This window comes from Athene noctua, chromosome Z, assembly GCF_965140245.1.
Source record: "Athene noctua chromosome Z, bAthNoc1.hap1.1, whole genome shotgun sequence".
In the NCBI taxonomy this organism is placed as follows: Eukaryota; Metazoa; Chordata; class Aves; order Strigiformes; family Strigidae; genus Athene; species Athene noctua.
Genome location: NC_134077.1, coordinates 88,100,857 through 88,115,580, shown reverse-complemented (window position 1 = coordinate 88,115,580; position 14,724 = coordinate 88,100,857). Strand labels below are relative to the sequence as shown.

General features: G+C 40.9%; 1 protein-coding gene across 7 annotated transcripts in view; it reads right to left on the bottom strand.

The window, feature by feature from the left end:
* The window catches only part of ADGRV1 (adhesion G protein-coupled receptor V1), a 308,947-nt gene that overhangs the window by 61,154 nt on the left and 233,069 nt on the right, over positions 1-14,724 (bottom strand). The window contains exon 90 of one of the 7 annotated variants that reach the window (XM_074932934.1): positions 8,458-8,680. The exons of the other annotated variants lie outside the window; for them this stretch is intronic. Within the exon in view, the coding sequence (XP_074789035.1) occupies positions 8,662-8,680 (19 nt within the window). The 3' untranslated portion in view covers positions 8,458-8,661. Of the gene's footprint in view, positions 1-8,457; positions 8,681-14,724 lie in introns of those variants that run through there. 7 annotated transcript variants of the gene reach the window in all.

Genomic DNA, 14,724 nt, shown 5'->3' with positions numbered 1-14,724 from the left:
GTCGTCTGTGATCACTTAAACCTTTAACATTTCCTAAAATCTGGAGAGGTATTTCAGCTAAATAATATATGGGAAGCCCTCTTTTATTTTTCTAACACTTTTAAAGGAAAAGGAGAAAACAACTATCAAGATGTATACTGGAACTATTTGTTAGCACAATTACATAATTAATATTAAAAAAGAAAAAAAAAAGCAAGCAACGTTGCTAAGGAAATAAGGACTATTAAAAAAATTCAGGAAGGTATCATTGAAAGGACTGACATATTTTGTTCCCTTCTAAGCAAGAAAGATTTAAATAACTCAATGTGTTAAAGTCAGTTTCATTCTGTTATTGCTATGTCTTGAATTCTAAGGACAATCTCCTTCAAATGCATATTGAAACTACGGAAAGTTAAGTTTGAAAAAAAAAAAAATTGGAAGTATTCTCCAAATACCTGGTGTTCTCACTTAGCTTTGTGAGCAGGCATTTTGACTTTGACTCATCATGTGAGTTTCTCTCCAGAGCTAGACCTAGATCATTATTATCACTACTGTTGTTGCTATTTTTTTTTTAATTTATCATTTATTTTTAATTTCATTATTATTATTTAATCCTGAGCACAAAGCTCGACAACTCTTAGGCACAGCTGGTTGGCAGGCAGCTGCGCACAGAAAACAGAATTGTGCACCATAAGAGTTTGCTTATATTGCACATGCTACACCAGGAAGGTAAAAGGCAAAGGTCAGACACATGTTTGTATTTCATCACCTCCATTCAAAGAAATCTGTATACCTAAAATAACCTAACAAAAGGTAAAACATGAATCACTTATTCATGCTTAATCAGCAAATTCTTCAAAAAGTCGATGAGACAATGCTAAAAAATGAAAATAGGCAAGTCGGGTTTTAATCTACATATACTTCTGGATGTTCACACATTCTGAGCTTTCTTAAAAAGCAACTTTCTCTATTCCAGATCTTGACTTTGCTGTGGAAAAAGGCTACATAAACTTTGAGTTGGCACTTCATATTTCTTCTTACAACATGCTCAACAATTTTCTACTATATGCAAAGCAGGCCAGACAATGGAAATTTTTTTTTTTTTCAAATAATTACTTGCTAAAAAATTGCTAATCTGACAAACTATTGGCAGCAAATTGTGTATGACCTGTATCTAAGCAACATACCAAAAACTAAAAAGCCTTTCTTTTATGAACTCATCCTAGATGATGATATTTATGATCCGCTTCTGATGCTGTGGGCAGTTTAACAGTTTGACAAACAACCCTCTTTTGAAAACATTATGGGTTTCTAATAAGTGGAAGCTCTGGCCTTTTATTTTCAATGCAGTTGTTAAATGTAACCCTCTGAGAAGATTTGATCTCTTACATCTCAGAATCACTGATAAACTCAGTTCTCTGCTGGATGTTTGTCTGCAATGTCAGCTCACAAATTGCTCCTGGGAGGGCCTGCATCTAGTGCATTAACCTACTGGGGTTTATGCTATTCCCTCCGGTCCCCTCTTCCAGCTCTCTGCTTGTTGTGGAATACTGCTGTTCTTTATATCAAATACCTTTGCACCTTTCGGCAGTGAGGTACAAACCCAGAACAGTCAGCGTCCAGGCAATGCTGCAGCATTTTATTTCCCTTAGCATCAAGCTAGAGGACCTGAGCCATGGACACTTCAGACGCAGTTCAGGATTGGTGAAGTTTAATGAACATGGTCTTCCACCACGATGGTAGAATCAACACAGTGAACCAACACAGAGCGGCTCATGAGCCACCGAGCTTTAAAGCAGAGCATTTAAAAGAAAACCAAAAATAATGCTTATTTACTTTAAAACTGTACACAGGAAATGCTAGTTTTAGTAACTGAGACCGAATCAGTGGTGGGCACACCCTCAGAGCAGATAACATGTTGGCTTTTGCAGAGACAAAGCCTCCTGAACCTGACCAGTTCTCAACTTGAACAGATTATACAGTTCCATTCTTCTTTGTCTTATATTGTAACAGTAGTCATTACCCATAAATACATCAAGCAACAAGATTAATCTTTGTGTTGTGCTTTGTTTTCCACTCCTCTGACAGGGAAAGAAACGTGGACGGTTTTATGTATGCATTGTTTGTTGTTTGGTTGTTTGGTTTTTTAAAATGCTTTTGTTTCTATGAACTGGTATGAAGAAAACCCACTAGAAAGGGCATGCTAAACTTAAAAGTGGTTAACATTTGAGATGATAGTCACTAGTTCCTGAGGAAATGCAAGCCACTTTCACACCAGAGAAATTTCTGCTTCTAGGGTAGATAAGATTCAAGAGATTTCTATGAGATTGTACAAAGATTCACAGTGCCTAAAACACACGGGTTTAGACCCATAGTCCATTCCACTTCATGCACCCTTCCAGATACACTAACAACAGACCACACAGCACCCTGAAAACACAGACTTAACACTTTTTAAAACTCAGTGAAAGACTGAATTAAAGAGCGTGGCCCAATCTGATGCATTTCATGGCTGCCTTGGGCAATGGGAGGTGGTGTAGCATTTACTTGAAGTTTTTTTTGAGCTTCACCGCACAGATAGGAAATTTGCAAGCCAGCCATAAAACATCTGCATGTGTAACAGATGACACCTTGGTACCCAACATTGCAGGAAGTGTTGGCCTGTGGTGGTATCATGGATGCAGCCACGGGATGGTTCAACACGAGTGAGAAGTGGAAAATATTTTTGAGGTACCATCAGAAACGACTCGCTGTCCATGTGAACAATTTACTAAAGGAAATTGTACTGTGCAAAAAGCTTTTCTCTCTGTGAAACAGCTTTTCTCTACACAACACCCTAGGTCATTACTGCCTGACGTCTGTCCAGCCCGATAAAGAACATGCGACCTCTCTCAGAAACCTGTTTCAGTGCTTCACGGTGCCCACCTCTAGAGACCATTTCCCAGGGTTAAACTGAACTCTTTCTTGGTGCAGCGTGCTCACATAATGTCTTGGCATAGCCAACACAGATGTGGGAAACAGGTTTTTCCTTTGTTTGCTGCAACATTTCTTTATCTATTTGTAAATTGCTACAATTTTCCCCCCTGGTCTTCTTTTATCAGAACAGTCCTAGATCTTTCGGTCTTTCTCAGAATATTTTATATTTAAGACCTTTGCCAGTCTCATTAATTACAGCACTTTGCTTATGTATTTCTTAAATTATAGGGTCCAGCACGTTTGACAGCATTTTATCTCAGTACTTGACTACAGCAGAAGGACTTTATGTTTCCTTAAGACTAAGTTGTTTTATATATAGCCGAATACCATGTCTGCCTTTTGTTCCATAGCACGAAGTTGTTGACTCATGCTCAGTTTATCATCCACAATACGCACGATATTTTTTTCATGAATAACTGGTAAACAGCCAGTTATTCCCCATCCTATTTTTGCATAGCTAATTATTCTTGGCAAGATACAATTCTTTCCACATGTCCCCACTGAACACCACACCACTTTTTTCAGAAGAGATCTCAGATGTCAATAATATTATGAATTATAACTGACATTCAATGTACTTCTTTCCCAGCTTTGTGCTGTGGTAAATTTGAATGGAAACTCCTTCATCCCAGGCTTGTATTATATGAGGCAAATGTAATATTTTCCAGTCCATTAGTAACCAAGGAAGATGTTGAACAACATTTGAAGGATATTCTGAAGTCATGTTTCCTTGAGAAGTTTCTTCTAAGTATTCTGGAAAATTTACCTGAGAATACAGCTAGTCTGTTGATAGTCTTTTACAGTATGTCTTGGAATATATAGGGAAATTTGAGATGACTTGGTATGTATTATACTAATATTGCTCTAAAGGTCAGAAACTGAACAAATACGAGACATAATAAAATATTCATCTCATGAAGAAATAAAAAGCAAAAATCAGGATGGTTTTCTGGACAACAGACTACATCAGATAAACTTGATTCTATTCTTTCATGAGGCTACAGGTTTGGTTCATAAGTGCACTTAGAAACTTTTGACACTATTTAAATTACACAGCAGGATGCACTACAAGGAAAGAAAATGTAAAACCTACTACACACATACCAAATCACTGGCTAGTTCTTAATTCTGCAGAAGAAAATCTGGAAATTACTGCGGATCATATTAACTGGAACATGGGGTTTAACTTTATGCTGTTCCAAAGAGGTAAATGTCATACTTGGGTGTATGAACAGCAGTATATGCTGCAACACATATGAAGTAACTGTTCTGCTCTAGTCAGCATTACAGACACCTCAGTGACAAGCTGTGTCTAGCTCTGGCACACTTCAAAACCATGAATTGAATAAAGAAAGTTCACAGCAGAGCTGCGAAGGCTATCAGAGGTCTTATAAAAGTGTTCCGCTCTGAACAAACTGGAAAAAAAAAAAAAAAAGTTTTTGTTTGGTTTGGTTTTGCTTTTGCTTTTTCCTAAAGAGAAGGGACACGTATCAGCAAACTACAAGTAGGCAAAGGAACAGTCAATCTATGAGTAGTTAAGAAGGAAAAGCAGAATACTTTCTCCATGTTGTAGTATATTTTTCTTGCTGGAAAATACAAGCTGAAAGGCTTAAACTACACCAATATTGGCGGATGGGGATCACAGTAGTTACAGAAGGGGTTAGCTGTATGTAGCAGATTCACTGGGTTCGGGGCTAGGTCCCTTAAAAGAGGATCCAGACACAAAATAGTGGGGTACTTTCAAGCCCAGAAATTAATATTTTTGGGGAAAAAACAAACAAACAAACAAACATAAAAATGTCTAAAGCACATGCCTTACAATGAAAGATGTTAGGCAGCTCTTATTTCTGTGTTTGAACAATCCTTTCCAATGAAGCCCCAGAGGCTCAGTTCTAACGTAGATAAAGCTTTCTCTTCTGGTGAACACTTGTTAAACATTTCCTAGGCAATCCACAGTCAAGCCCAAAGTAGGAAATAGAAAAGATCAGCTGAGCTTTCATTCTCCACTGTAATAATTCTTTATCTACTTTTCTTTCTTTGACTCACCTCATCTTTTCTTTCCTCTTTTCCTTCCTCCCCTTCCTTTCTCCCATTACCCTTCCCTTCATTATCTACAACTGCTAACTATGCACATGCACAGGATACCTGCACACACCCAGAGAAGATGCCTAGCATGCATTTTATTTACATTCTATTTGGTATTTTACTAGGATGTTTCCTGACAGTGCCTCTGACGATAAGCAAGCTCATTTATATCCATAATCAACAAAAATATTGCAGAATCCAAACTAGATAATAGGAAAAGTAATCCTTCCAGTGATCAAGGATGAAAAGCACATCTATAGCTCCAGTTTAACAATGCAGTGTTTACTTCATCCAGCACCTAAAACATGTACCAAAAACTTTACTTTTACCACTAATATGTCTTGCATCCTGCTAGTGGTTAGACAATCTCTCTCTAAACATATGTATAAGACACAAAGAGAAGAACTGTAAAACAAGCCCTCAATAAAGATTTTTTTTTTTTCTTTCACAAAGGGCAAAGTGCAATGCAATATAGTAGGCGTGGAAGCGTGCCAAGCATTACATTTTTTTCCTAAGCCTTCAGAAAGCAACCATTAGTTTCAGGTGTGCTCTGAGTAATAGCATGGCATGCAAACAATATTACTGAGTAATGCTTCTATCATCTATACATTACATATTAAGTCTAGGCTATAAAGATTACAATTTCCAATTTGCAGCGTACGAAGAAAATTTAGTCATGCAAGAAAATATTTACAAGGCTTTTGAGAATGTGAGTGCCAGGTCAAAAAGTACAATATAGGGAATTACAGCTGGCCGGACAGTACTTAGACAGCCAGGTCTCTCTGTGTTTATGAATGCATTTACATGTAAATATAGCTTGAAACAACATTTTTCAAACAAATGTTGGTCTCACGTTGGCACGTCTGCCCGGGTGATGTCCAGCAGAGATTCAGTACACGTAGTGGTTGCCCCAGGAGACAAGCCATGTAATAATGAATGTTCCCCCTCTCGTTCTCTTAGATTTATTGCTGAGCAGATGTCATACAGTATGGAGTATCCCTTTGGTCAGGTTGGGTCATCCATCCTGGCTATGTCCCCTCCCAGGATCTTGCCCACCCTCAGCCTACTGAGGGTGAGGGCGAGATGTCGGGGAGACTGCCTTGGTGCTGTGCCAGTGCTGCTCAGCAGCAGACACCTATCAGTACATTTCTACCTACCAGTACAAAGCACAGCACTGCTACGGGGAGGGCTGCTATGGGGAAAATTAACTCCATCTCAGCCAGACCCAGTACAGGCTCTCAAAAATGCCCACGTGCCACCTGTGAGGGCACACCACACGCACCCTCGCTTTCACGTTATAAAAACAGTTCCCTGGCTGCTGTCAAGCCAGCTCTCATGTTGTTTCAAATACTCTGAATTGAAAGAAAGAAAATCAGACAAAGCAATACATTTTAACCCTACGAGGACTCTTTGCAGAGAACAGAGCAGGTACAGGACCAAGTGCTCTAGAGTTCTGGCTACAGGAGAGAGTTCAGACAAATGTGAATGACAACCAGTCTGTGTCACTTAAACTTTGGGCAAGGTATCAGTTCTTGGAGCTATTTTATTTGGCAGAAATGTTTGGAATTTGAGGCATTGTTTTATCATTTAAAATGTTTTCAAAAGTGACAAGTAGTAACCTCCTCAATTGTAGGAGACCCAGTGATATTGTTAATTTTGGGTGATGGCGGATACCTAACAGCTGGAGAGAAGCAGCCCCCTTTATTGTATTTCAAGTTGATCCTAAAAACTCATACACCAGATTTTTTTTTTCCTTTTGTCTTGACTTACAGTGGCAAGATCAAACTTCTACATAAAACCTAATGATGATTAGGAGAGTGTATCTCCTTACAGTCTTATTACAGTGTTTATATGTAAATTAAAATCAGCTAACGGAGTATATTGAAATACTGATTCATTACGCTAATTTCATACTGTGATAGTCATATTTCAGTAGTTAAAATTAGAAAATATATATAAATTAAGTCCTAAACACAAATTGGTCTGTTTGCAAATTTGGATGTCATAATTTCCCAGACAGCAAAACTGAATGCTATGTCTGTGCTGTTTCAAAAACTGAGAGCAGCGTTGGAGCATTTTTGTCTGAAGCAGAACACTCCAGCCACTGCAGAAAAAACAGTCATAATAATGTACTGCAGCTGCATATTCACAGAATCATAAAACAGTTTGGGTTGGAAGGGACTTTAAAGATCATACAGTTCCAACCCCCCTGCCCCGGGCAGGGCCACCTTCCACCAGCCCAGGTTGCCCAAAGCCCCGTCCAACCTGGCCTTGAACCCTTCCAGGGAGGGGGCAGCCACAGCTGCTCTGGGCAGCCTGTGCCAGGGCCTCACCCCCCTCACAGGGAACAATTTCTGCCTCAGATCTCATCTAAATCTGCCCTTTGTTAGTTTAAAACCATTATGCCTGGTCCTATTCCCTTCAGTCGCCAATCAAGAGTCCCTCCCCCCGTTCCCGCAGCCCCTTTCAGCCCTGGGGGCCGCTCTAAGGTCTCCCCGGAGCCTTCTCTCCTCCAGCTGAACCCCCCAACTCTCCCAGCCTGTCCTCACAGGGGGGCTCCAGCCCCCCCAGCATCTCCGTGGCCTCCTCTGGCCCCGCTCCAGCAGGTCCGTGTCCTTCTGCTGTTGGTGCCCCAGAGCTGGACCCAGCCCTGCAGGGGGGTCTCCCAGAGCGGAGCAGAGGGGAGAATCCCCCCCTGGCCCTGTGCCCCCCCTGCTCTGGGTGCAGCCCAGCACACGGGCCCTTTCTGGGCTGCCAGCGCACGGTGCTGGCTCACGGGCAGTTTCCACCCCCCGACCCCCCGAGTCCTTCTCCTGGGGGCTGCTCTCCAGCCCCCCCTCGCCCAGCCTGGGTTTGTGCTGGGGATTGCCCTACCCGTGGGCAGGACCTTGCCCTTGACCTTGTTGAACTCCATGGGGTTCACATGGGCCCACATCTCCAGCCTGTTAAGGTTCCTGTGGATGACATCCCATCCCTCAGTCTGTCGGCCACACCACACAGCTTACTGTTGTTAGTGAACTTGCTGAGGGGCCTCGATCCCGCTGTCCATGTCACCAACAAAGATGTTAAACAGTGCCAGTCCCAACCCCGATCCCTGAGGACACCACTCGTCACTGCTCTCCACTTGGACATTGAGCTGTTGACCACAACTCTTTGAGTGTGACCACACAGCCAATTCTGTATCCACTGAGTGATTGATCCATCCATCAAATCCACGTCTCTCCAATTTATAGACGAGGATGTCATGCAAGACAGTCTCAAATGCTTTGCACAAGTCTTGGCAGAGGACAACAGTTGCTCTTCCCTTATCCACCAGCACTGGTTGTAGAGGACCACCAAATCTGTCAGGCACAATTTGCCCTTAGTGAAGCCACGTTGGCTGTCACTGATCAATTCTCTGTTTTCCACGTGTCTCAGCAGTTTCCAGGAGGATCCACTCCATGATCTTGCCAGGCACAGAGCTGAGACTGAGTGACCTGTAGTTCCCCGGGTACTCTTTATTTCCCTTTTTAAAAATGGGAGTTATGTTTCCCCTTTTCCAGTCAGCAGGAACTTCACCGGACTGCCATGACTTCCCAAATATGATGGATAGTGGCTTAGCCACTTCAGCTGCCAGTTCCCTCAGGAGCTGGAGCCCTTGCTGGTGAAGACTGAGGAAAAAAAAGTCATTGAGTACCTCAGCCTTCTCCATATCCTGGGTAAGGAGGTCTCTGATTTTCTTCTGGAGAGGATCCACATTTTCCCTAGTCTTTCTTTCATCACTGACATACCTATAGAAGCATTTCTTCTTACCCTTGACATGCCTGGCCAGATTTAATTAATGGCGTGCATTACGACGAAGGCCATGGATGCCTTGATAAAAATGACTCAAAGGCCACGTTAGCTGTACTGAAGCCAAGCATTAATGGTCAGATGCACTCTGCATTTCTAATTGCTCATTATTCATAACAACTGTGGGCCCACGGCAAGTTTTAAAAGCAAAAATGACATGGCTTGGGTAAATCAAGCAGTGGAAGGCAAGCAGAAGGCAAGCACACTATGTCTGCTTTCATGATTCAGTGTTTCAGAAACCTTTGTATGAGTCCACTAAGCAAGGACCTTCACTCCGGCTAGGCTGATTTTTCTAGAGGACTGAGCAGAGCAGAAAAATTTCACACTGGTCAGCGTAAATTACAGCCACCTCAGGGTACTCCAAGTTACACTTGGCAAGCCAGAGAGGTTGTTCAAGCAGAGGAGGCAGACTGAAATGTGTCATGGATTCATATTTTGATGACTCTCCAATATATGTTAGGGTTTCTTTTAGCAAGAGATTCCTCTCAGGAAATAGTTTGGGTTTGTTTTTGGTTCGGGGTTTTTTTTTTTTGTCTGCTCTGCAACAAAAGGGTAGCTCAAAATAACCAGGGCAGAGCTATCAGATTTATATTTGCATCAGGTAACCCCAATAAATGCCCATATGTTAAGGTGAAAGCAGCACTGGTTTGTAACTGAGTCAAAGGGTGTTGCTCAAGTTTTTCAAAGAGGCATGACACAGCCCACATCCCACTGACATCGCTTTGGCAGGATGTGGTTGCCCACCAGCTCTCCTATATTTTTTGGAAAATCCCTGCCACTTTTTTTTTTTTTTTTTTTTTTTTAATGACTTGCGAACTAACTACATGCTTAACCCCTGTTGGCCAAATTACCTGGACTGTGTCAGATTTTAAACAGAACTCTGATTTTCTGAAATCAAGTTTTAGTACAACGTTATAAAATAGCTCAGATTATGATTTTATTAGAAAAAATCTCGGAAATGTATTCATTTCACACTGGAAATTTCTAACTAGACAGGTTAAGATTTTAAAGTGGTATTTACATATGTACATGCTCTTACTGGAAATATTTTGCTTATTTCTTTCCATAAAAAAATTTAGGGTGCGAATTGGGTTCCAATTACTGTATTGAAACTAAAGGATGTATGACAACTACAGCAGTTTTTTTAAAACTGGTACTCTGCTGGAATTATATTTTACAAAGTAAAAAGTTTTCTACTATTAGTCGGTTCTAGTCCCAAAGAATAATCTGTGATGTATAAAGCACCTCTGAAATTTAAGATGACAGACAGAACAGTTGTAAATATTACACTTCTCTCTGCATGAAAGGTATTTGAAGCTATTTAAATGTCAGTTCCTGTTGCTTCTAGTTCTGAAAAAACCTATTGTAACTTAGAAAGTAAATTTGTTAAAAATAAGTAGGCTTTCTACCAGTAAGATAAGGCATTTAGGAAAGCTAAGAAAATGTCAGGAAAAAAAAAAAAAAAAATCAGAAATGTAATACAGTGTGCCGGCATTTGTAAAGATTGTTTTTTTAACTTAAACAATGAGGTGTTTGCTGAACTCCTACTGTAAATTCATGTTGGTGTTGTTACTGACAAGCGAAAAACACTAATACAAATGAATGTTCTTGCTGATAAGTAAACCACAGGCAACCCTTCCTGATACGAGCGAGGTTTTTTTTAAAAACCTTCTCTCAGTTCTCGCCTCCAAACAATGCAGCCAGGGAATCTCCAGCTCTGGATGTTAACAGAGGGTTTTGCAGTATATAGTCTTTTGTTTGTTTGGGGTTTTCAGGGTGGGTTTTTTTTCCGCCCCTGCTTTGCAAACAGAGGCAGCTCTCAGTACAGCGTGTGCAGGACACGGCGCAGAGCGGAAACTCGCAGCGTTACTGCTCTGGAGGAAGTACGAGTTTCTTTCCTCACAAGCAGTCTGAAAAAACCCTAAATTTGTGAGCCTGCAGAGCGTCTGCACCCCCGTGCTCCTCATCAAAAGCGCTGCATCTGCCTCTCCCAGATGGTGACACGGCAGATACGAGCCCAGCTTGCCTGTGAGGCCGCCTAGCAAAGCTCGGCTTTTGGCTCTGGGTGCTGCTGCTGAGCCACGGCCAAGGTCAATGTCCGAGGAGCTCGGGTCCCCTCACAGCCACCTCCAGCAAGGGGCATGGTTGGCATCGCTCCCACGTCTGTTAGACCCGGGATGAGAAACCGCAACTTGTTGAAGGGTGAGCGTGACTGGCTCCACCAGCTGTTTATCAGCCGGGTTTTACAAGGCTGTGCTTGGTTAGCCACTGTCGGCGTGCTGCAGAAACACTGAGATAAGCTGCTTCTTGCAGCTGAGCGTCCCGAAGCTGGCACAGTTCCCTGGGGGAGACGGGGCACCTCGCACAGACACAAACACCGAGCCTCTGACCCAAAAATACCTGTCTGGTTGGAGCTACAAGTGCATCTTACATGCACCTGTGCAAGAAATCTTACTCTCTGCACATTGTGCAAGCTCTTCATAAACCCATGGCCACGATGTTCCACAAGCTTTTTCACAGGTTATCCTACTTTTGGATGTGGCCTTGATCCATGGAGAAAACGTCACAAATTCTGATGTAAAAATGTAAAAGATTCCTGGTTCAATTCACCCTATTTACCTAATGGATGTGGTGCAAAAAACTGGAATCGGGGGAAAAAAACTTTTCACTCTATAATTTCAGCAAAGCACTTGATTGAGAAAGGTTGTGTGTATCTCTGGAATTATTTTGGGAAAAAAAATTAAAAGGCAAGTGCTTTCCTTATAGCTGCAGCTCAAAGGCAACACCATGACGTTATTTTTGCTTTTGTTTAACCACTTTTCCTCAAAAGGAAATAGGGGATTTTCCCTGGAGCACCAAACATCATCTGCTTATGGGTCAAAGCAAAGCAAACCTCCTATGAACCATAAAAACTGCCCCAAAGAGTCCAGTACAGCTATGAAAAAAGTCCATTTTGAGACTTCTGTAATCAAATACTACTGCCCAAAGCACAACACGGCTAGACTGACCCCTTTGATCCAGTGCTGTACTTAGCCTCTGTCACCTCATCCGCATGATGGGAAAATGAAACCAAGAAACCTTTTACTGCCCATGCTAGTGCTGTGGATATTGTTTGGTATGAACGAAAAAGAAAGCTGTGTTTGATTAATTAAAATCAGTTTATATCTCACGCGGATTAGCTCAGAGATGGGCCCATACCTTTTATTTCATAAATAATTCAACACAGGGAAATTAATTCTTTTTACTGGATGTGTCAAATGAAACGCAAAATGTTTAGTGACAGTTTTTCCAGAGTTTATAGAGTGGTAATGTGGCAGTCGACCCTTTGGCATTATTTAGTTTTCTTTTAGTTTCTTTCCTCTATGAAGCAAAAGAAAGAAGAAAAAGAGTGAGGAGAAGAGGAGAAGAAGGGGAAAAAAAGGTAATGAAAACACAGTTAGATCATTTTGGTTAAGAAATGTAAACTCAGAAAGCAGTGGAACTTACAATTGCCAGAAACCAGTCCAAGGCTTGCTCACTCTTGTTTACATTTGGACAGACTGTCCCAACAGTTTTTTGAAAGACAACTCTGTATCAGTGGGAACTGCTGCTAGAAATTTGACCGTATCGCATTGACTCACATGTCAGAATTCATTACAAATAGAACCATATTGATTAACGGAGGTACAGAATAACTACCGATGATAGAAAACAGTGGGGAAAATCCAGTCCACCACGAACAAAGAATGAAGAAGTGCCAAGATGCTGTTTTGAAACAGCGAAGAACAGGATCTTCAGAAGATTCAATTTGAGTCAGTGTGTGCAACAACAGCCTTGTCAATAAACCAGACCTATTGCATAATAAAGCAAAATACAATTTCTTTGTTTTTCTCTACTGCTGCTGTCACTGTAGAGCTAAACAGTTGGGAAAAGGAGAAAAATAAAATGCCTAAGCAATGCTTTTCTATAATAAGAACCCAAAATGTCATCTGCTGTTGTTTTAGAACATGGCCCACTGTGTTTCAGTCTTCTCATTATGCCATCCTCTGGAAAGTTCTCAGAACAATTTTATACTTTTTTTTTTTTCCTCTTTTTTTTTTTTTGCCCCCTCCTGTGAAAGTTAATACTGAGGAAGCACCAAAGGAGAAGCAGCAAGCACTTAGCAGAAGCACTGTATTAATACAGGTTAGGCTTCCAAAGCACTGTAAGATCTGGAGTCCCCAGGCAGATCATCCCAGAAGTCCCAGAAGACTTGGAGCCTTCAGCATTCCACCAGGAAAATATGCTGGTAGCAGCGGGTTTGAAATCTCTTAGAGCAGGGTTCTTGCTAACACAGCATTTTTAAAATTATGTAAGGACTTATGGTCTGATTTCAGTTAATTATTTTGCTCTTTAATTATCTTGCTCCTGTTTATTTCTAAGGCTTCTTCCCCGTGTGTATCAGCCATTATCAATGGCTTTGAAACAATCATCTGTTATTACGGTTTGGGTTTTTTTACTATTTAATGTTTGTTACAGTTTCTCACATGCAAGAAAATGTTTCCCTTGTACTAGATTTTAGGGCAGACACTCCTAACCAGCTTACTATTTCTATCCATTCATTCAAGCAAGGATTTTAAGGTAAATCTAGCTGGTAAAGGAGATGTTTCTATGTGCAAACTGTCAAATAAGGCACATTTTCACAGTCCTGCCCTTTGGGATGAAGAAAAACAAAATGCGAAAGCCTTTTTCCCCACTTCAAAACAGTATTTAGAATGTGTACTTCTTCTAATCTGCATGTTTTGTTGTAACACAATAAATGCCCAGGATAAGCACGCACTTCAAACGCTTCTATTGTGGCCTCTCTGTCAGGCATAGCGGTTCTGTATAAGCCATACCGCCAATTAAATTTAATACTACTAATACACATCAATCTCCTAAAGCTGTGTTCCTTTTTCTCATAGGCATTTTAGCACAGATCGGTGAGATACACTTTTATATAATTACTGGTGCTGTTACATAGCTCAGACAAGAGTTTGCCTTGCAAAGCACAGCTCGCTGCATTAAATACAGTCAATGCCCATGTACTTCACACAACTAAAATGTGAGAACAAAATCAACCTATCGCAGAACACTCCTGCGGTGAAGTAAAAAAAAACCAACCCCAACCTGTTTTTTTTTTTTTTTTTTTACTACTCTTTTTAGGAAGATCAAATACAAGAGGTTAGATATATACTTATTATAAATAGCATGTCAGTGTCAATGAAGTAGTCGGAGCCAGTTGCTCATATTGATCTCACTATTGCTTATTTTAGCATTTCCTGTTATATTCTAGCATATCAGATGAAAGCTTTTCTAAACTGTTGGAAAACAGATGAACCAAGAACAATCTTTTTTAGTAGCAGTAGGCGGCGTTCTGCTAATTAAAGATCATGAAGTAGGAGGGACTATCTTGCTAAATTCTTACACAACCTGAAAGGAAATACGAAGCTTTTTAAAGCTGTCAGTGGCAGGGATGCAAGCCTTCATCCTGCAGAAGTTCTCTGTTACTCCTGCCATAGTACTACACAGGAGTCTCTGGAGTTTTGCATGGGCACAGAAATCCCCTCATCGGAACCTGTTTGAAGGATCAGGCTCCAAGGTCATTTGTGGGTGCAACTTTCACTTACAACAAGCTATTCTTGAAATGCTTTAAAACTACCTTGGTTTGTCAGAACTTAGCAGCGGTTGGAAATTTTACCTTAGTAACAAGTATTCTTCTCTAATCACCTTTCAAAATTCCATCACTCAAATCAGCCGGAATTTATCTTTCTTTGTTTTAATGTTTCAAAAGCACAGCACAGCGATTATGTCTGTTTCTGATATGCTAGCATTTGCTTAACATTAACAGTAAAT